The sequence below is a fragment of the Panulirus ornatus genome, chromosome 6 (assembly GCF_036320965.1).
Source record: "Panulirus ornatus isolate Po-2019 chromosome 6, ASM3632096v1, whole genome shotgun sequence".
NCBI classification, from domain to species: Eukaryota; Metazoa; Arthropoda; class Malacostraca; order Decapoda; family Palinuridae; genus Panulirus; species Panulirus ornatus.
The window spans coordinates 40,353,358-40,375,328 of NC_092229.1; the positions used below are offsets into that span (position 1 = coordinate 40,353,358).

General features: G+C 42.6%; 1 protein-coding gene across 1 annotated transcript in view; it reads left to right on the top strand.

The window, feature by feature from the left end:
- Positions 1–21,971, top strand: part of LOC139749160 (uncharacterized) — a 346,975-nt gene that overhangs the window by 182,449 nt on the left and 142,555 nt on the right. The window contains exon 3 of the mRNA XM_071662812.1: positions 475–613. Within this exon, the coding sequence (XP_071518913.1) occupies positions 475–613 (139 nt within the window). The remainder of the gene's footprint in view (positions 1–474; positions 614–21,971) is intronic.

The window sequence follows — 21,971 nt, forward strand, 5'->3', positions numbered from 1 at the left end:
TATGTGCGTATAATTGTGTTTTTTTTTTTACTGGTGCTGCCTTGCTAGCATAGGAAATGGCGATGAAGTATAATATTAATCAAAAATAACACATTTGTTAAGGATTGGTTAGATTGGATGTGGAGGGAGAGGAGTTGACCTTGAGAAGTGCGGTCATGAAACGGAGATTTGAAATAATGGAAAAGATTGGTTGAAGAAGAAAAATGTGAAATTCTGAGACCGTAATGGGAATTGGGAAGAATCGCAGCTGAAACAGGATGATGGTTTACAGAATATGAGTGAAGCAAAGGGAAAAATAGGAAAGGGAGTGATGAGACACTGTAAAAGTTATTTTGTGATGTATGGATCTTTGTAGAGATATTATATAGAAAGTGCGTGAGCTTACCTGCTGAATAGTGGGAGGTGGCACATTGAATACAGATAGGAAGATAGTTTGTAAGGTAGAGATGATAAAAATAAAATTTTGTTTTTTAGATACAGGTGATGGAAATGAAGCATCAAAGGTGAAAGACTTGTTAGATCGCATTGTGACCATCAAATCTCCAGATGACCTTCAAGTTGGGGAGGTGGCTTCAGAGGTTAAAAACGCCATTACTGAGGAGGAAGACCTAAGGTAAGTATACACGTAATGTTATTCTTGGTGGAAGTAACGAAAATCAAAGGACTTAAAAGAAATAAACATTAGATCTATAGTTATGACCATATAGAATTCACCCTGCAGCTGCAAACATAAAATTCTTTTGATATAGACTGAGTACAGAATGACAAAGGTGAGAGTAAATGGAGCTAGGAGCAGGGATAAGGAATGGGAGGTATATAGGGAAACTGTTGGCATGTGTGAGAGAAGTGTGTCGCATATGGGAGGTCGGCAGATACGAAAGGGAAGTGAGTGATAGGATGAAGTAGTTACTATTGAAAGAGAAAAGAGAGGTGTATGGAAGGTACTTATGAGGAAGGAATGCAACTGAAGATGTTCAAGAGAAAATTGCGGGAGGTAAAGAGGAAGGTGTAATGGTTGAAAAAGAGGGTAGATGAGACTTTTGGTGAACTAATGATATATTTCAGGGAGGATAAGTAAGGAGGTTGATAGTATGAGAAAAACAAGAGAATAAATGCAGGCATTGGTGCAAGGGGCAAATGAAGTGATTATTTTGAAGGACTGTTGAATGTGTGTGATGATTGGGTGGCAGATGTAGGGTGTTTGGGTCAGGGAGGTATGCGAAGTGAGAGAGTCATAGAAAGTGGTTTGATGGAGAAGGTGATGACAGCTTTGTATAAGATTATATGTGTCAAGGTGGCTGAAGTGAATGGTTTTGAAGTTTTCTTAAGAAAGAGGTTAACCATGTTGTTGACTCATTAATCAGGACTTTCAGTGTTGTGTATGGAGCATGATGAGGTACCTGAGCACTGATGGAATGCATATATAGTGCCATTTTATAAAGGCTAGGGGAACAAAGGTGAGTGATCAAACTACAGAGGTATAAGTTTGTTGAGTATGCATGATAAGTCGTATGGAATAGTGGTGATTCAGAGGGTGAAGGTATGGAGAAAGCATCAGATTGCTGAGGAACAGTGTGGTTTCAGGAGTGGTAGAAGATGTGTAGATCAGGTTTCCGCCTTAAAGAATGTGGCAGAAAATGTTGAGAAAAGGAAGGATTTGAAAGTGGCATTTTTGGTTCTTCAGAAAGCATGTGATAGGGTTGATGGGGATGTCTTGTGGAAAGTCTTACAAATGTATGGTGTTGGAAGAAAGCTGCTTAAAGCAAAGAGAAGTTATTATCAGGAGTGTAAGGCATGTGAGTGAGTAAGAAGAGAAGAGAGTAAGTGGTTCTAGGTGAAGGCTGGTCTGGAACAGGGTTGTGTGTTGTCATCATGGTTGTTTCATTTGTTTATGGATGGGATGGTGAGGGAAGTAAATATATGTAAATAAATATTTGTATGTAGCATATATGGATCTGGAGAAGGTATATGATAAAGTTGATAGAGAAGGTATTAAGGTATTAAGAATATATGATGTGGGAGGCAAGTTGTTAGAAGCAGGGAAAAATTTTTATCGAGGATGTAAGGCATGTGTACGAGTAGGAAGAGAGGAAAGTGATTAGTTCTCAGCGAATGTTGGTTTGTGGCAGGGGTGCGTGATGTCTCCATGGTTGTTTGATTTGTTTATGGATGGGGTTGTTAGGGAGGTAAATGCAAGAGTTTTGGAAAGAGGGGTAAGTATGCAGTCTATTGTGGATGAGAGAGCTTGGGAAGTGAGTCAGTTGTTGTTCGCTGAAGATACAGTGCTGGTGGCTGATTCGGGTGAGAAACTGCAGAAGCTAGTGACTGAGTTTGGTAAAGTGTGTGAAAGAAGAAACCTGATGGTAATTATGAACAAGAGCAAGGTTATTAGGTACAGTAGAGTTGAGGAGCAAGTCAGTTGGGAGGTAAGTTTGAATGGAGAAAAACTGGAGGAAATGAAGTGTTTTAGATATCTGGGAGTGGATTTGGCAGCGGATGGAACCATGGAAGCGGAAGTGAGTCATAGGGTGGGGGAGGGGGCGAAAGTTCTGGGAGCGTTGGAAAATGTGTGAAAGTCGAAAACGTTATCTTGGAAAGCAAAAATGGGTATGTTTGAAGGAATAGTGGTTCCAACAACGTTATATGGTTGCAAGGCGTGGGCGATAGATAGAGCTGTGCGGAGGAGGATGGATGTGCTGGAAATGAGATGTTTGAGGACAGTATGTAGTGTGAGGTGGTTTGATCGAGCAAGTAATGAGAGGGTAAGAGAGATATGTGGTAATAGAATGAGTGTCGTTGAGAGAGCAGAAGAGGGTGTTTTGAAATGGTTTGGGCACATGGAGAGAATGAGTGAGGAAAGATTGACAAGGAGGATATATGTGTCAGAGGTGGAGGGAACGAGAAGTGGGAGACCAAATTGGAGGTGGAGAGATTGAGTGAAAAAGATTTTGAGTGATCGGGGCCTGAACATGCAGGAGGGTGAAAGGCGTGCAAGGAATATAATAAATTGGAACGATGTGGTATACCAGGGTCGACGTGCAGTCAATGGATTGAACCAGGGCATGTGAAGCGTCTGGGGTAAACCATGGAAAGTTTTGTGGGGCCTGGATGTGTAAAGGGAGCTGTGGTTTTGGTGCATTATACATGACAGCTAGAGACTAAGTGTGAACGAATGTGGCCTTTGTTGTCTTTTCCTAGCGGTACCTCGCGCACATGCGGGGGGAGGGAGCTGTCATTTGATGTGTGGTGGTGTGGCGATGGGAATGAATAAGGACAGACAGTATGAATTATGTACATGTGTATATATGTATATGTCTGAGTGTGTATATATATGTATAGGGTGGGTTGGGCCATTCATTCGTCTGTTTCCTTGCGCTGCCTCGGTAACGCGGGAGACAGCGACAAAGTATGATAAATAAATGAATATATATGCGTTTGTGTGCGTGTGTGTGTGTGTGTGTGTGTGTGTGTGTGTGTGTGTGTGTGTGTGTGTGTGTGTGTGTGTGTGTTTGTGCATGAGTGTATTTTATTATATATTTATATATCCCTAGAGATAAGGGAGAAAGAATACCTCCCACGCATTCCCCGTTTGTCGTAGAAGGCGACTAAAGGGGATGGAAGCGTAGCGCTAAAAACCCTCCCCTCCTTGTATTTTAACTTTCGAAAAGTGGAAACAGAAGAAGGAGTCATGTGGGAACTGCTCATCCTCCTCGAAGGCTCAGATTAGGGTGTCTAAATGTGTGTGGATGTAACCACGATGAGAAAAAAGGAGAGATAAGTGGTATGTTTGAGGAAAGGAACCTGGATATTTTGGCTCTGAGTGAAACGAAGCTCAAGGGGGAAGGGGAAGACTGGTTTGGGAATGTTTTGGGGGTAAAGTCAGTCGTTGCTGAGAGGACAAGAGCAAAGGAAGGAGTAGCACTACTCCTGAAACAGGAGTTGTGGGAGTATGTGATAGAGTGTAAGAAAGTAAAGTCTAGATTGATATGGGTAAAACTGCAAGTGAATGGAGAAAGATGGGTGATTATTTGTGCCTATGCACCGGGCATGAGAAGAAACATCATGAGAGGTAAGTGTTTTAGGAGCAGCTGAGTAAGTGTGTTAACAGTTTTGATGCATGAGACCGGGTTATAGTGTTGGGTGATTTGAATACAAAAGTGAGTAATGTGGCAGTTGCGGGATAATTGATGTACATGGGGTGTTCAGTGTTGTAAAAGGAAATGGTGAAGAGCTTGTAGATTTGTGTGCTGAAAAAGGACTGGTGATTGGGAATACCTGGTTGAAAAAGAGAGATACACATAAGTATATGTATGAAAGTATGAGAGATGGCCAAAGAGCATTATTCAATTACGTGTTAATTGATAGGTGCCTGAAAGAGAGACTTTTGCATGTTAACGTGCTGAGAAGTGCAACTGGAGGGATGTCTGATCACTGTCTTGTGTAGGCAAAGGTGAAGATTTGTAGAGGTTTTCAGAAAAGATGAGAGAATGTTGGGTTGAAGGGAGTGGTGAGAGTAAGTGAGCTTGGGAAGGAGACTTGTGTGAGGAAGTACCAGGAGAGACTGAGTGCAGAATATAAAAGGTGAGAGCAAAGGTTGTAAGGGGAGTAGGGGAGGAATGGGATGTATTTAGGGAAGCAGTGATGGCTTGTGCAAAAGATGCTTATGGCATGAGAAACATGGGAGGTGGGCTGATTGGAAAGGGTAGTGAGTGGTGGGATGAAGAATCAAGTTTATGAGTGAAAGAGAAGAAAGAGGCATTTGGAAGATTTTTGCAAGGAAATAGTGCAAATGACTGGGAGATGTATAAAAGAAAGAGGCAGGAGGTCATGAGAAAGGTGCAAGAGGTGAAAAAGAGGGCAAATGAGAGTTGGGATGGGAGAGTGTCATTAAATTTTAGTGATAATGAAATATGTTTTGGAAGGAGGTAAATAAAGTGTCTAAGACAAATGGTAACATTGGTGAAGGGGGCTAATGGGGAGGAAATAACAAGCAGTGGTGATGTGAGAAGGAGATGGAGTGAGTATTTTGAAGGTTTGTTGAATGTGTTAGATGATATTGGCAGATATAGGTTGTTTTGGTTGAGGTGGTGTGCGAAGTGAGAGGGTCAGGGAGAATGGTTTGGTAAACAGATGAGAGGTAGGGAAGGCTTTGCGGAAGATGAAAGCAGTTAAGGTGGCGGGTTTGGATGGTATTGCAGTGGAATTTATTAAAAAGGGAGGTGACTGTGTTGTTGACTGGTTAGTGAGGATATTCAGTGTATGTGTGGCTCATGGTGAAGTACCTGAGGATTAGCGGATGCATGCATATTGCCATTGTACAAAGGCAAAGGGGATAAAGACGAGTGTTCATATTACAGAGGTATAAGTTTAAGAATACCTGGAAAATTATACGAGAGGGTATTAATTGAGAGGGTGAAGACATGTACAGAGCGTCAGATTGGGAAGAGCAGTGTAGTTTCAGAAGTGTTAGAGGATGTGTGGATCAAGTGTTTGCTTTGAAGAATGTATGTGAGAAATACTTCAAAAAAACAAATGGATTTGTATGTAGCATTTATGGATCTAGGGAAGGCATATGATAGAGTTGGTAGAGATGCTCTGAGGCAGGTATTAATAGTATATGGTGTGGCAGGCAAGTTGCTAGAAGAAGTGAAAAGTTTTTATCGAATATGCAAGGCGTGTGTACGAGTAGGAAGAGAGAAAAGTGATTGGTTCCCAGTGAATATCGGTTTTCGGCAGGGGTGTGTGATGTCCCCATGGCTGTTTAATTTTTTATCGATGGGGTTGTTAGTGAGGTGAATGCAAGTGTTTTGGAGAGAGGGGCAAGTATGCAGTCTGTTCCGGATGAAAGAGCTTGAGAAGTGAGTCAGTTGTTGTTCGCTGAAGACACAGCACTGGTGGCTGATTTGGATAAGAAATTGAAGAAGCTGGTGACTGAGTTTGGTAAATTGTGTGAAAGAAGAAAACAGATTAAATGTGAATAAGAGCAAGGTGACTAGGTACAGTAGGGTTGAGGGACAAGTCAATTGGTAGGTAAGTTTAAATAGAGAAAAACTGGAGGAAGTGAAGTGTTTTAGATATCTGGGATTGGATTTAACAACGGATGGAACCACAGATGCGGAAGTGAGTCACAGGGTGGAGGAGGAAGCGAAAGTTCTGGGAGCGTTGAAGAGTGTGTGGGAGGCGAAAACATTGACTCGGAAAGGAAAAATGGGTTTGTTTGAAGAAATAGTGGTTTCAACAATGTTATATGGTTGCGGTTGCGAGGCGTGGGCTATAGATAGTGTTGTGCGGAGGAGGGTGGATGTGTTTTTATTGAGATGTTTGAGGACAATATGTGGTGTGAAGTGGTTTCATTGACTAAGTAATGAAAGGGTAAGAAGGATGTGTGCTAATAAAAAGAGTATTGTTGAGAGAGCAGAAGAGGGTGCATTGAAATGGTTTGGTCACATGAAGAGAATGAGTTAGGAAATATTGACAAAGAGGATATATGTCTCAGAGGTGGAGGGAACGAAAAGTGGGAGACCGAATTGGAAGTGTCAGGATGGAATGAAAAAGATTTTGAGTGATCGGGGCCTGAATATACAGGAGGGCGAAAGGCATGGAGGGAATAGAGTTAATTGGAATTAAGTGGTAAACTGGGGTCAATGTGCTGTCAATTGATTGAACCAGGGCATGTGAAGTGTTTGGGGTAAACAATGGTATGTTTTGTGGGGCCTAGATATGGAAAGGGGGCTGTGGTTTCGGTGCATTACACATGGCAGCTAGAGACTAAGTGTGAACGAATGTGGCCTTTGTTGTCTTTCCTAGTACTACGTCACGCGCGTTTGGGGGGAGGGGGATGCCATTTTATTTGTGGCGGGGTGGCGACGGGAATGGCTGAGGGCAGCAGGTATGAATATGTACATGTCTATATATGTATTTGTCTGTGTATGTATATGTATGTATACGTTGAAATGTATATTTATGTATATGTGCGTGTGTATGTGGGTGGGTTGGGCCATTCTTTCGTCTGTTTCCTTGCGCTGCCCCGCAAACATGGGAAACAGCGACAAACTGTGGTAATGCAGGGTTTGGATGGTATTGCAGTGGAATTTATTAAAAAAAAAAAGGGGGGTGACTGTATTGTTGACTGGTTAGTGAAGGTTATTTAATGTATGTATGACTCATTGTGAGGTGCCTGAGGATTGGCGGAATGCTTGCCATTGTACAAAGGCAAAGGGGATAAAAGTGAGTGCTCAAATTACAGAGGTATAAGTTTGTTGAGTATTCCTGGGAAATTACATGGGAGGGTATTGATTGAGAGGGTGAAGGCATGTACAGAGCATCAGATTGGGGAAGAGCAGTGTGGTTTCAGAAGTGGTAAAGGATGTGTAGATCAGGTGTTTGCTTTGAAGAATGTATGTGAGAAATACGTAGAAAAGCAAATGGATTTGTATGTAGCATTTATGGATCTGGAGAAGGTATATGATAGAGTTGATAGAGAAGCTCTGTGGAAGGTATTAAGAATATATGGAGTGGGAGGCAAGTTGTTAGAAGCAGTGAAAAGTTTTTATCGAGGATGTAAGGCATGTGTACGTGTAGGAAGAGAGGAAAGTGATTGGTTCTCAGTGAATGTTGGTTTGTGGCAGGGGTGTGTGATGTCTGCCATGGTTGTTTGATTTGTTTATGGATGGGGTTGTTAGGGAGGTGAATTCAAGAGATTTGGAATGAGGGGCAAGTATGCAGTCTGTTGTGAATGAGAGAGCTTGGGAAGTGAGTCAGCTGTTGTTCGTTGATGATACAGCGTTGGTGGCTGATTCGTGTGAGAAACTGCAGAAGCTGGTGACTGAGTTTGGGAAAGTGTGTGAAAGAAGAAAGCTGATAGTAAATGTGAATAAGAGCAAGGTACAGTAGGGATGAGGGACAAGTCAATTGGGAGGTAAGTTTGAATGGAGAAAAACTGGAGGAAGTGAAGTGTTTTAGGTATTTGGGAGTGGATTTGGCAGCGGATGGAACCATGGAAGCGGAAGTGAATCATAGGGTGGGGGAGGGGGGCGAAAGTTCTGGGAGCTTTGAAGAATGTTTGGAAGTCGGGAACATTATGTCGGAAAGCAGAAATGGGTATGTTTGAAGGAATAGTGGTTCCAGCAATGTTATATGGTTGCGAGGGGTGGGCTATCGATAGAGCTGTGCAAAGGAGGGTGGATGTGCTGGAAATGAGATGTTTAAGGATAATATGTGGTGTGAGGGGGTTTGATCGAGTAAGTAATAATAGGGTAAGAGAGATATGTGGAAATAAAGAGTGTGGTTAAGAGAGCAGAAGAGGGTGCATTGAAATGGTTTGGTCACATGGAGAAATGGGTTAGGAAAGATTGACAAAGAGGATATATGTCTCAGAGGTGGAGGGAACGAAAAGTGGGAGTCCAAATTGGAAGTGGCAGGATGGAGTGAGAAAGATTTTAAGCGATCGGGGCCTGAACATACAGAAGGATGAAAGGCATGGAAGGAATAGAGTGAATTGGAACGATGTGGTATACCGGGGTCGACGTGCTGTCAATGGATTGAACCAGGGCATGTGAAGCGACTGGAGTAAACCGTGGAAATTTCTGTAGGACCTGAATGTGGAAAGTGAGCTGTGGTTTCGGTGCATTATACATGATAGCTAGAGACTGAGTGTGAACGAATGTGGCCTTTGTTGTCTTTTCCTAGCGCTACTTCATGCACATGAGGGGGGAGGGGGTTGTTATTTCATGTGTGGCGGGGTGGCGATGGGAATGAATAAGGGTAGACAGTATGAATTATGTACATGTGTATATATGCATATGTCTGTGTGTATATATATATGTATACGTTGAGATGTACAGACATGTATATTTGCGTGTGTGGACGTGTATATATATACATGTGTATGTGGGTGGGTTAGGCCATTCTTTCGTCTGTTTCCTTGCGCTTCCTCGCTAACGCGGGAGACAGCGACAAAGTAAATGAAAATAAATATATATCCCTGAGGATAGGGGAGAAACCATACTTCCCACGCATTCCTCACGTGTCGTAGAAGGCGACTAAAGGGGAAGGGAGCGGGGGGCCAGAAACCCTCCCCTCCTTGTATTTTAACTTTCTAAAACGGGAAACAGATGAAGGAGTCACGCGGGGAGTGCTCATCCTCCTCGAAGGCTCAGATTGGGGTGTCTAAATGTGTGTGGATGTAACCAAGATGAGAAAAAAGAAGAGATAGGTAGTATGTTTGAGGAAAGGAACCTGGATATTTTGGCTCTAGGGTGAAACGAAGTTCAAGGGTAAAGGGGAAGTGTGGTTTGGGAATGTCTTGGGAGTAAAGTCAGGGGTTAGTGAGAGGACAAGAGCAAGGGAAGCAGGAGCACTACTCCTGAAGCAGGAGTGGTGGGAGTATGTTATAGGGTGTAAGAAAGTAAACTCTAGATTGATATGGGTAAAACGAAGTGGATGGAGAGAGATGGGCGATTATTGGTGCATATGCACCTGGGCATGAAAAGAAAGATGATGAGAGGCAAGTGTTTTGGGAGAAGCTGAGTGAGTGTGTTAGTTGTTTTGATGCACGAGTCCGGGTTATAGTGATGGGTGATTTGAATGCAAAGGTGAATAATGTTGCAGTTGAGGGATTAATTGGTGTACATGAGGTGTTCAGTGTTATAAAAGGTAATGGTGAAAAGCTTTTAGATTTATGTGCTGAAAAAGGACTGGTGATTGGGAATACTTATTTTAAAAAGAGAGATATACATAAGTATACGTATGTAAGTAGGAGAGATGGCCAGAGAGCGTTGCTTGATTACGTGTTAATTGATAGGCGCGTGAAAGAGAGACTTTTGGATGTTAATGTGCTGATAGGTGCAACTGGAGGGATGTCTGATCAATATCTTGTGGAGGCGAAGGTGAAGATTTGTAGAGGTTTTCAGAAAAGAAGAGAGAATTTTGGGGTGAAGAGAGTGGTGAGAGTAAGTGAGCTTGGGAAGGAGACTTGTGTGAGGAGGTTTTAGGAGAGACTGAGTACAGAATGGAGTGAGAACAAAGGACGCAAAGGGAGTGGGGGTGAAATAGGATGTATTAAGGGAAGCAGTGATGGCTTGCGCAAAAGATTCCTGTGGCATGAGAAGCATGGGGTGGGCAGATTAGAAAGGGTAGTGAGTGGTGGGATGAAGAAGTAACATTATTAGTGAAAGAGAAGAGAGAGAGATATGTACGATTTTTGCAGTTAAATAGTGCAAATGACTGGGAGATGTATAAAAGAAAAAGGCAGGAGGTGAAGATAAAGGTGCAAGAGGTGAAAAAGAGGGCAAATGAGAGTTGGGGTGAGAGAGTATCATTATATTTTAGGGAGAATAAAAATATGTTTTGGAAGGAGGTAAATAAAGTGCGTAAGACAACGGAACAAATGGGAACATCAGTGAAGGGGCTAATGGGAAGGTGATAACAAGTAGTGGTGATGTGAGAAGGAGATGGAGTGAGTATTTTGAAGGTTTGTTGAATGTTTTTGATGATAGAGTGGCAGATATAGGGTGTTTTGGTCGAGGTGGTGTGCAAAGTGAGAGGGTTAGGGAAAATGATTTGGTAAACAGAGAATAGGTAGTAAAAGCTTTGTGGAAGATGAAAGCCGGCAAGGCAGCGGGTTTGGATGGTATTTGCAGTGGAATTTATTAAAAAAGGGGGTGACTGTATTGTTGACTGGTTGGTAAGGTTATTTAATGTATGTATGACTCATGGTGAGGTGCCTGAGGACTGGTGGGATGCTTGTATAGTGCCATTGTACAAAGGCAAAGGGAATAAGAGTGAGTGCTTAGATTACAGAGGTATAAGTTTGTTGAGTGTTCCTGGGAAATTATATGGGAGGTTATTGATTGAGAGGGTGAAGGCATGTACAGAGCATCAGACTGGGGAAGAGCAGTGTGGTTTCAGAAGTGGTAGAGGATGTGTGGACCAGGTGTTTGCTTTGAAAAATGTATATGCGAAATACTTAGAAAAGCAAATGGATTTGTATGTAGCATTTATGGATCTGGGGGAGGCATATGATAGAGTTGATAGAGATGCTCTGTGAAAGGTATTAATAATATATGGTGTGGTGGGTAAGTTGTTAGTAGCAGGGAAAAGTTTTAATCGAGGATGTAAGGCATGTGTACGTGTAGGAAGAGAGGAAAGTGATTGGTTCTCAGTGAATGTAGGTTTGCGGCAGGGGTGCCTGATGTCTCCATGGTTGTTTAATTTGTTTATGGATGGGGTTGTTAGGGAGATGACTGCAAGAGTTTTGGAAAGAGGGGCAAGTATGCAGTCTGTTGTGGATGAGAGAGCTTGGGAAGTGAGTCAGTTGTTGTTCGCTGATGATACGGCGCTGGTGGCTGATTCTGGAAAGAAACTGCAGAAGCTGGTGACTGAGTTTGGTAAAGTGTGTGAAAGAAGAAAGCTGAGAGAAAATGTGAATAAGAAGAAGGTTATCATGTACAGTAGGGCTGAGGGTGAAGTCATTTGGGAGGTAAGCTTGAATGGAGAAAAACTGGAGGAAGTGAAGTGTTTCAGATATCTGGGAGTGGATTTGGCAGCGGAAGTGAATCATCGGGGGGGGGGGGGGGGGGCGAAAGTTCTGGGAGCGTTAAAAAATGTATGTAAGTCGAGAACGTTATCTTGGAAAACCAAAATTATGTTTGAAGGAATAGTGGTTCCAACAATGTCATGTGGTTGCGAGGCGAGGGCTATAGATAGAGTTGTGCGGAGGAGGGTGGATGAGCTGGAAATGAGATGTTTGAGGACAATATGTGGTGTGAGGTGGTTTGATCGAGTAAGTGATGAAAGGGTAAGAGAGATGTGTGGTAATAAAAAGAGTGTGATTGAGAGAGCAGAAGAGGGTGTTTTGAAATGGTTTGGTCACAAGGAGAGAATGAGTGAGGAAAGATTGACAAAGAGGATATTTGTGTCAGAGGTGGAGCAAACGATAAGTGCGAGACCTAATTGGAGGTGGAGAGATGGAGTGAAAAAGATTTTGAGTGATCGGGGCCTGAACATGCAGGAGGGTGAAAGGTGTGCAAGGAATAGAGTGAATTGGAACGATGTGGCATACTGGGGTCGACGTGCTGTCAATGGATTGAACCAGGGCATGTGAAACGTCTTGGGTAAACCATGGAAAGTTGTGTGGGGCCTGGATGTGGAAAGGGAGCTGTGGTTTCGGTGCATTATACATTACATCTAGAGACTGAGTGCGAACGAATGTGGCCTTTGCTGTCTTTTCCTAGCGCTGCCTCGCGCACATGCGGGGGGAGGGGGCTGTCATTTCATGTGTGTCGGGGTGCCGACGGGAATGAATAAGGGCAGACTGTATGAATTATGTACATGTGTATATATGTATATGTCTGTGTGTGTATATATATGTATACGTTGAGATGTATGGGTATGTATATGTGCGTGTGTGGACGTGTATGTATATACATGTGCATGCGAGTGGGTTGGGACATTCTTTACTCTGTTTCCTTGCGCTACCTCGCTAACGCGGGAGACAGCTACAAAGTATAATGAATATATATATATATTGGAAAGGATCACAATTTTGCTTTTGATCAAGTATATTCCTAAGAGTCCACGGGGAAAATGAAACACGATAAGTTCCCAAGTACACTTTCGTGTGATAATCTCATCATCAGGGGAGACAAGAGAGAAATATATCAGTCAATTGATATACAACGAAGAGATGTATATGAACTGACTGTTGTATTTCTCTCTTGTGTCTCCCCTGATGATGTGATTGTTACACGAAAGTGGACTTGGGAACTTATCGTATTTCATTTTCCCCGTGGACTCTTAGGAATATGTATAAATATATCTCTTTGGACAGGGGAGAAACAATACTTCCCACGCATTCCCCACGTGTCGTAGAAGGCGACTAGATGGGGAGGGAGCGGGGGGCTAGAAACCCTCCCCTCCTTGTATTTGTCTTTCTAAAATGAGGAAACAGAAGAAAGAGTCATGCGGGGAGTGCTCATCCTCCACGAAGGCTCTGATTGGGGTGTCTAAATGTGTTTGGATGTAACGAAGATAAGAAAAAAGGAGAGATAGGTTGAATGTTTGAGGAAAGGAACCTGGATGTTTTGGCTTTGAGTGAAACTAAGCTCAAGGGTAAAGGGGAAGAGTGGTTTGGGAATGTCTTGGGAGTAAAGTCAGGTGTTTGTGAGAGGACAAGAGGAAAGGAATGAGTAGTACTACTCCTGAAGCAGGAGTTGTGGTAGTATGTGAAAGAGTGTAAGAAAGTAAACTAGACTGATATATGTAAAACTGAAAGTGGATGGAGAGAGATCTGTGATTATTGGTGCCTATGCACTTGGTCATGAGAAGAAAGAGCATTAGAAGCAAGTGTTTTTGGAGCAGCTGAGTGAGTTTGTTAGCAGCTTTGATGCACAGGACCAGGTTTCAGTGATGGGTGATTTATATGCAATGATGAGTAATGTGGCAGTTGAGGGTATAATTGGTGTACATGGGGTGTTCAGTGTTGTAAAAGGAAATGGTGGAAAGCTTGTGGATTTGTTTGCTGAAAAAGGACAGGTGATTGGGAATAACTGGTATAAAAAGAGTGATATACATAAGTATACATATGTAAGTAGAAGAGATGGCCAGAGAGCATTATTGATAGGCATTTGAAGGAGAGACTTTTGGATGTTAATGTTCTGAGAGGGGCACCTGGAGGGACATCATTCCAACTCACTCTATTATTTGCAAGCCTTTCACCATCCTGTATGTTCAAGCCATGATCGCTCAAAATCTTTTCATTCCATCCTTCCACCTCCAATTTGGTCTCCCACTTCCCTCCACCTCTGACACATATATCCTCTTTGTCAATCTTTCCTCACTCATTCTCTCTATGTGACCAAACCATTTCAATACACCTTCTTGTGCTCCCTCAACCACACTATTTTTATCAACACACATCTCTCTTACCTTTTCATTACTTATTCGATCAAACCACCTTACATCACATAGTGTCCTCAAACATCTCATTTCCAACACATCCACTCTCCTCTACACAAGCCTATCTATAGCCCATGCTTCACAACCATATAACATTGTTGGAACCACTATTCCTTCAAACATACCCATTTTTGCTCTCCAGTTTAACATTCTCACCTTCCACACATTCTTCAATGCTCTCACAATCTTCCCCCCCCCCCCTCCTTACCCTGTGACTTACTTTCATTTCCGTGGTTCCATCCGTTGCCAAATCCACTCCCAGATACCTAAAACTCTTCACTTCCTCCAATCTTTCTCCATTCAAACTTACCTCCTAATTCACTTGTCCCTCAACCCTACTGAACCTAATAACATTGCTCTTATTCATATTTACTCTCAGCTTTCTTCTTTCACACACTTTACCAAACTCAGTCACCAACTTCGTCAGTTTCTCACCCGAATCAGCCACCAGCGCTGTATCATCAGCGAACAACGACTGACTTACTTTCCAAGCCCTCTCATCCTCAACAGACTGCATACTTGCCCTTCTCTCCAAAACTCTTGCATCCATCTCACTAAAAACCCCATCCATAAACAAATTAAACAACCATGGAGACGTCACGTACCTCTGCCGCAAACTGACATTCTCCTTGACCACCTCGACCAAAACACCCTATATCTGCCATTCTATCATCAAAGACATTCAACAAACCTTCAAAATACTCACACCATCTCCCTCTCGCTTCACCACTACTTGTTATTACCTCCCCATTTGCCCTTTCACGATGTTCTTATTTGATAAAAGCTTTTCGCTGCATGTAACAACTTATCTCCCACTCCATATACTTTTGATACCTTCCACAGAGCATCTCTATCAACTCTATCATATGCCTTCCTCAGATCCATAGACGCTACATATAAATCCATCTGTATTTCAAAGTATTTCTCACATACATTTTTCAAAGCAAACACCTGATCCACACATTCTCTACCACCTCTGAAACTACACTGCTCTTCTTTAATCTGATACTCTGTACATGCATTCACCCTCTCGATCAATACCCTCCCATATAATTTCCCAGGAATACTCAAGCAACTTATACCTCTGTAATTTGAACGCTCACCTTTATCCCCTTTGCCTTTGTACAATGGCACTATGTATGCATTGTTCCAGTCCTCAGGCACTTAACTATGTACCATACATACATTAAATATTCTTACCAACCAGTCAACAACACAGTCACCCCGTTTTTTAATAAACTCCACAGCAATACCATTCAAATCTGCCTCCTTGCGGACTTTCATCTTCCGCAAAGCTTTCGCTACCTCTTCTCTCTTTACCAAATCATTCTCCGTGACCACCTCGACCAAAACACCATATATCTGCCATTCTATCATCAAAGACATTCAACAAACCTTCAAAATACACAATTTCCCTCTCGCTTCACCGCTACTTGTTATTACCTCCCCATTTTCCCTTTCACGATGTCCCCATTTATTCTCTTGTCTTACGCACTTTATTTACTTCCTTCCAAAACATCTTTTTTATTCTCCCTAAGATTTGATGATACTCTCTCACCCCAACTCTCATTTGCCCTCTTTTTCACCTCTTGCACTTTTCTTTTGACCTCACGCCTCTTTCTTTTATACATCTCCCAGTAAATTGCACTATTTCCCTGCAAAAATCGTCCAAATGCCTCTCTTTTCTCTTTCACTAACAATCTTACTTCTTCATCCCACCACTCTTTACCCTTTCTAATCTGCCCACCTCCCACCTTTCTCATGCCACAGGCATCTTTTGCGCAAGCCATCACTGCTTCCCTAAGTACATCCCATTCCTCCCTCACTCCCCTTACGTCATTTGGTCTTACCTTTTTCCATTCTGCAATCGATCTCTCCTGGTACTTCCTCACACAAGTCTCCTTCCCAGGCTCACTTACTCTCACCACTCTCTTCACCCCAACATTCTCTTTTCTTTTCTGAAAACCTCTGCTTATCTTTACCTTCGCCTCCACAAGAAAATGATCAGCCATCCCTTCAGTTGCCCCTCTCAGCAAATTAACATCCAAAAGTCTCTCTTTCACGCACTTTTTAATCTTAATCCAATAATGCTCTTGGGCCATCTCTCATACTTACATACGTGTACTTTTTCAGCACAGAAATCTAGAAGATCTTCGCCATTTCCCTTTACAACTCTGAACACTCCATGTACGTTAATTATACCCTCAACTACCACATTACTCACCTTTGCATTCAAATCACCCATTACGAAAACCCGGTCTCGAACATCAAAGCTGCTAACAAACTCACTGAGTTGCTCCCAAAACATGTGCCTCTCATGATCTTTCTTCTCATGGCCATGTGCACAGGCACCAATAATCATCCATCTCTCTCCATCCACTTTCAGTTTTACCCATATCGATCGAGAGTTTACTTTCTTACACTCTATCACATACTCCCACAACTGCTTCAGGAGTATTGCTATTCCTTTCTTTGCTCTCTTCCTCTTACCAACCCCTGACTTTGCTCCCAAGACATCCCCAAACCACCATACCCTTGAGCATTGTTTCACTTAGAGCCAAAACATCCAGGTTCCTTTCATCAAACATACAGCCTGTCTCTCCTCTTTTCTCATCTTGTTACTTCTACACACATTAAGACACCCCAATCTAAGCCTTAGAATTGGATGAGCACTCGCCGCATGATCCTTCTTCTGTTTACCCTTTTAGAAAGTTAAATACAAGGAGGGGAGGGTTTCTAGCCCAACGCTTCCACCCCGTTTAGTCACCTTTTACGACATGTGGGGAATATATGGGAAGTATTATTTTTCCTCTATCCCCAGGAATTGGCCTTTTCTGTCTGTTTTCCTGGCGTTATCTCGCTGAAGCATGGGGTAGCAATGTTATTTCCTATGAGGCGGGGTCGTGATAGCAATGGATGAAGACAGGCATAGATATGTACATGTGTATATATGTGTATGTTTGTGTATATCTGTTTTTATATGGACATTTATGTATATATACTTGTAGAGGTTTTCAGAAAAGAAGAGAGAATGTTGGGGTGAAGAGAGTGGTGAGAGTAAGTGAGCTTGGGAAGGAGACTTGTGTGAGGAAGTTCCAGGAGAGACAGTGCAGAATGGAAAAAGGTGAGATCAATTGATGTGAGGGGAGTGGGGTAGGAATGGAATATATTTAGGGAAGCAGTGATGGCTTGCGCAAAAGATGCTTGTGGCATGAGAAGTTTGGAAGATGGGCCGATTAGAAAGGGAAGTGAGTGGTGGCGTGAAGTAAGATTATTAGTGAAAGAGAAGAAAGAGGCATTTGGACGATTTTTGAAAGGAAATAGTGCAAATGATTGGAAGATGTATAAAAGAAAGAAGCAAGAGAAAGTTGCAAGAGGCGAAAAAGAGGGCAAATGAGAGTTGGGATGAGAGAGTATCATCAAATTTTAAAGAGGATGAAAAGATGTTTTGGAAGGAGGTAAATAAAGTGCGTAAGACAAGAGAATAAATGGGAACATCACTGAAGGGGGTTAATGGGGAGGTAATAAGTAGAGGTGATGTGAGGAGATGGAGTGAGTGTTTTGAAGGTTTCATGGATGTGTTACATGATAAATTGGCAGATATGGGGTGTTTTGGTGGAGGTGGTGTGCAAAGTGAGAGGGTCACGGAGATTGATTTGGTAAATAGAGAAGAGGTAGTGAAAGCTTTGTGGAAGATGAAAGCGGGCAAGTCGACGGGATCGATTGTATTGCAGTGGAATTTATTACAAAAGGGGGTGACTGTGTTGTTGACTGGTTGGTTAGGATATTCAATGTCTGTATGGCTCATGGTGAAATGCTTGAGGATTGGTGGAATGCGTGCATAGTGCCATTGTACAAAGGCAAAAGGGATAAAGGTGAGTGTTCAAATTACAGAGGTGTAAGTTTGTTGAGTATTCCTGGGAAGTTATATGGGAGGGTATTGATCGAGAGGGTGAAGGCGTGTACAGAGCATCAGATTGGGGAAGAGCTGTGTGGTTTCAGGAGTGTTAGAGGATGTGTGGATCAGATGTTTGCCCTGAAAAATGTATGTGAGAAATACTGAGAAAAACAAATGGAGTTGTAAGTAGCATTTATGAATCTGGAGAAGGCATATGATAGAGTTGATAGATATGCTTTGTGGAAGGTATTAAGAGTATATGGTGTGGGAGGTAAGTTTCTAGGAGTGAAAAGTTTCTATCATGTAAGATCTGTACGAGTAAGAAGAAAGGAAATTGATTGGTTCTCAGTAATGTCAGTTTGTGGCAGGAGTGCATGATGTCTCCATGGTTGTTTAATGCAAGAGTTTTGGAGAGAGGGACAAGTATGCAATCTCTTGGGAAGTGAGTCAGTTGTTGTTCGCTGATGATACAGCACTGTTGGCTGATTCGGTTGAGAAACTGCAGAAGCTGGTGACTGAGTTCGATAAAGTGTGTGAAAGAAGAAAGCTGAGAGTAAATGTGAATAAGAGCAAGGTTATTAGGTACAGTAGGGTTGAGGAAGAAAATAATTGGGAGTTAAGTGTGAATGGAGAAAAACTGGAAGAAATGAAGTGTTTTAGATATCTGGGAGAGAATTGGCTGCGGATGGAACCTTGGATACGGAAGTGAGTCATAGGGTGGGGGAGGGAGTTCTAGGAGCGTTGAAGAATGTGTGGAAGGCAAGAACATTATCTCGGAAAGCAAAAATGAGTATGTTTAAAGGAATAGTTGTTTCAACAATGTTATATGGTTGCGAGGCGTGGGCTATATATAGGGTTATGCGGAGGAGGGTGGATGTGTTGGAAATTATATTTTTGAGGACAATATGTGGTGTCAGGTGGTTTGATCGAGTAAGTAATGAAAGTGTAAGAGAGATGTGTTGTAATAAAAGAGTGTGGTTGAGAGAGCAGAAGAGGGTGTATTGAAATGGTTTGGGCGCATGGAGAGTTTGAGTGAGGAAAGATTGACAAAGAGGATATATGTATCAGAGGTGGAGGGAACGAGAAGTGGGAAACCAAATTGTAGGTGGAAGGATGGAGTGAAAAAGATTTTGAGCGATCGGGGCCTTTACATGCAGGAGGGTGAAAGGTGTGCAAGGATAGAGTGAATTTGAACGATGTGGTATACCGGGGTCGACGTGCTGTCATTGGATTGAAGCCAGGGCATGTGAAGCGTCTGGGGTAAACAATGGAACGTTTTGTGGTGCCTGAATGTGGAAAGGGAGCTGTGGTTTCGGTGCATTATACATGACAGCTAGAGACTGAGTATGAGTGACTGTGGCATTTGTTGTTTTTTCCTAGTGCTACGTCGGGCGCATGCGGGGGGGAGGGGGGTGTCATTTCATGTGTGGCGGAATGGCAACGGGAATGAATAAAGGCAGCAAATATGAAGTATATACATGTGTATATATGTATACCGCCACACATGAAATGGCACCCCCTTCCCCTGCACGCGCGAGGTAGCGCTCGGAAAAGACAACAAGGGCCACATTCGTTCACACCCGGTCTCTAGCTATCATGTGTAATGCACGAAAACCACGGTTCCCTTTCCACATCCAGGCCCCACAAAACTTTCCATGGTTTACCCTAGATGCTTCAAATGCCCTGGTTCAATCCATTGACAGTATGTCGACCCTGGTATACCATATCATTACAATTCACTCTATTCCTTGCACACCTTTCACTTTCCTGTATATTTAGGCCCTGATAGCTCAAAATCTTTTTCACTTCATCCGTCCACCTCTAATTTGGTCTCCCACTTCTCCTCGTTCCCTCCAACTCTGACACATATATCCTCTTTGTCAATATTTCCTCACTGAATCTCTTCATGTGACCAAACCATTTCAATACACCCTCTTCTGCTCTCTCAACCAAACTCTTTTTACCACCACACATCTCTCTCTCCGTTTCATTATTTGGTCAATGAAACCACCTCACAACACATACCGTCCTCAAACACCCTCCTCCGCACAACCCTATTTATAGCCCAAGCCTCGCAACCATATAACATTGTTGGAGCCACTATTCCTTCAAATATAACCATTTTTGCTCTCCGAGATAACGTTCTTGCCTTTCACACATTCTTTAACGGTCTCAGAACCATCGCTGCCTCCCCCTTCTATGGTTTAATACGCTGCTAAATCCACTAACAGATATCTAAAAAACTTCAGTTACTCCAGATTTTCCCCACTCAAACATTCCTCCCAATCTACTTGTCCCTCAATCCTACTAAACCTAAGACCTTGCTCTTATTCATATTTACTCTCAACTTTCTTTTTTTACACACTTTACCAAACTCAGTCACCAACTTTTGCAGTCTCTCACTCGAATAAGCCAACAGCGCTGTATCATCAGCAAACAACAGCTGCCTCACTTACCAAGCTCTCGCATCCACAACAGAATACATTTTTGCTCCTCTCTCCAAAAGTCTTGCCTTCACCTCCCTAACAACCCCATCCATAAACAAATTAAACAACCATGGTGACATCACGCACAATTGCCGCAAAACGATATTCACTGGGAACCAATCTTTTTACTCTCTTCCTACACGTACACATGCCTTACATCAATTGATAAGAACTTTTCACTGCTTTTAGCAACTTACCTTTCGCACCATATACCGTTAATACTTTCCAAAGTGCATATCTATTAACTTTATCATATGTTTTGGAGGGAGGGGCAAGTATGCAGTCTGTTGTGAATGAGAGAGCTTGGGAAGTGAGTCAGTTGTTGTTCGCTGATGATACATCGCTAGTAGCTGATTCGGGTGAGAAACTGCAGAAGCTGGTGACTGAGTTTGCTAAAGTGTGTGAAAGAAAAAAGCTGGGAGTAAATGTGAATAAGAGCAAGGTTTTTTAGGTACAGTAGGGTTGAGGGACAAGTCAATTTGAAGGTAAGTTTGAATGGAGAAAAACTGGAGGAAGTGAAGTGTTTTAGATATCTGGGAGTGGATTTGGCAGCGGATGGAACCATGGAAGCTGAAGTGAGTCGTAGGGTGGGGGAGGGGGTGAAAGGTCCAGGAGCGTTGAAAAAGTGTGGAAGGCAAAAATGGGTATGTTTGAAGGAATAGTGGTTCCGACAATGTTATATGTATGCGAGGCATGGGCTATAGATAGAGTTGTGAGGAGGAGGGTGGATGTGCTGGAAACAATATGTTTGAGGACAATGTGTGGTGTGAGGTGGTTTGATCGAGTAAGTAATGAAAGGGTAAGAGAGATGTATGGTAATAAAAAGTGTGTGCGAGGCCCCAAAAAACTTTCCATAGTTTACCCCAAACGCTTCACATGCCCTTGTTCAATCCATTGATAGCACGTCGACCCTGCTATACCACATCGTTCCAATTCACTCTATTCCTTACACGCCTTTCACTCTCCTGTATGTTCAGGCCCCAATCACTCAAAATCTTTTTCAATCCATCTTTCCACCTCCAATTTGATCTCCCACTTCTCCTCGTTCCCTCCACCTCTGACACATATATCCTCTTGGTCAATCTTTCCTCACTCATTCTCTCCATGTGACCAAACCATTTCAAAACACCCTCTTCTGCTCTCTCAACCACGCTCTTTTTATTACTACACATATCTCTTACCCTATTATTACGTGCTCAATAAAACCACGTCACACCACATATTGTCCTCAAACATCTCATTTCCAGCACATCCACCCTCCTCCGCACAACTATATCCATAGCCCACGCCTTGCAACCATATAACATTGTTGGAATCACTATTCCTTCAGACATACCCATTTTTGCTTTCCGAGATAATGTTATCGACTTCCACACATTTTTCAACGCTCCCAGAACTTTCGCCCCCTCCCCCACCCTATGATTCACTTCCGCTTCCATGGTTCCATCCGCTGCCAGATCCACTCACAGATATCTAAAACAATTCACTTCCTCCAGTTTTTCTCCATTCAAACTTACCTCCCAATTGACTTGTCCCTCAACCCTACTGTACCTAATAACCTTGCTCTTATTCACATTTTCTATCACCTTTCTTCTTTGACACACTTTACCAAACTTAGTCACCAGCTTCTG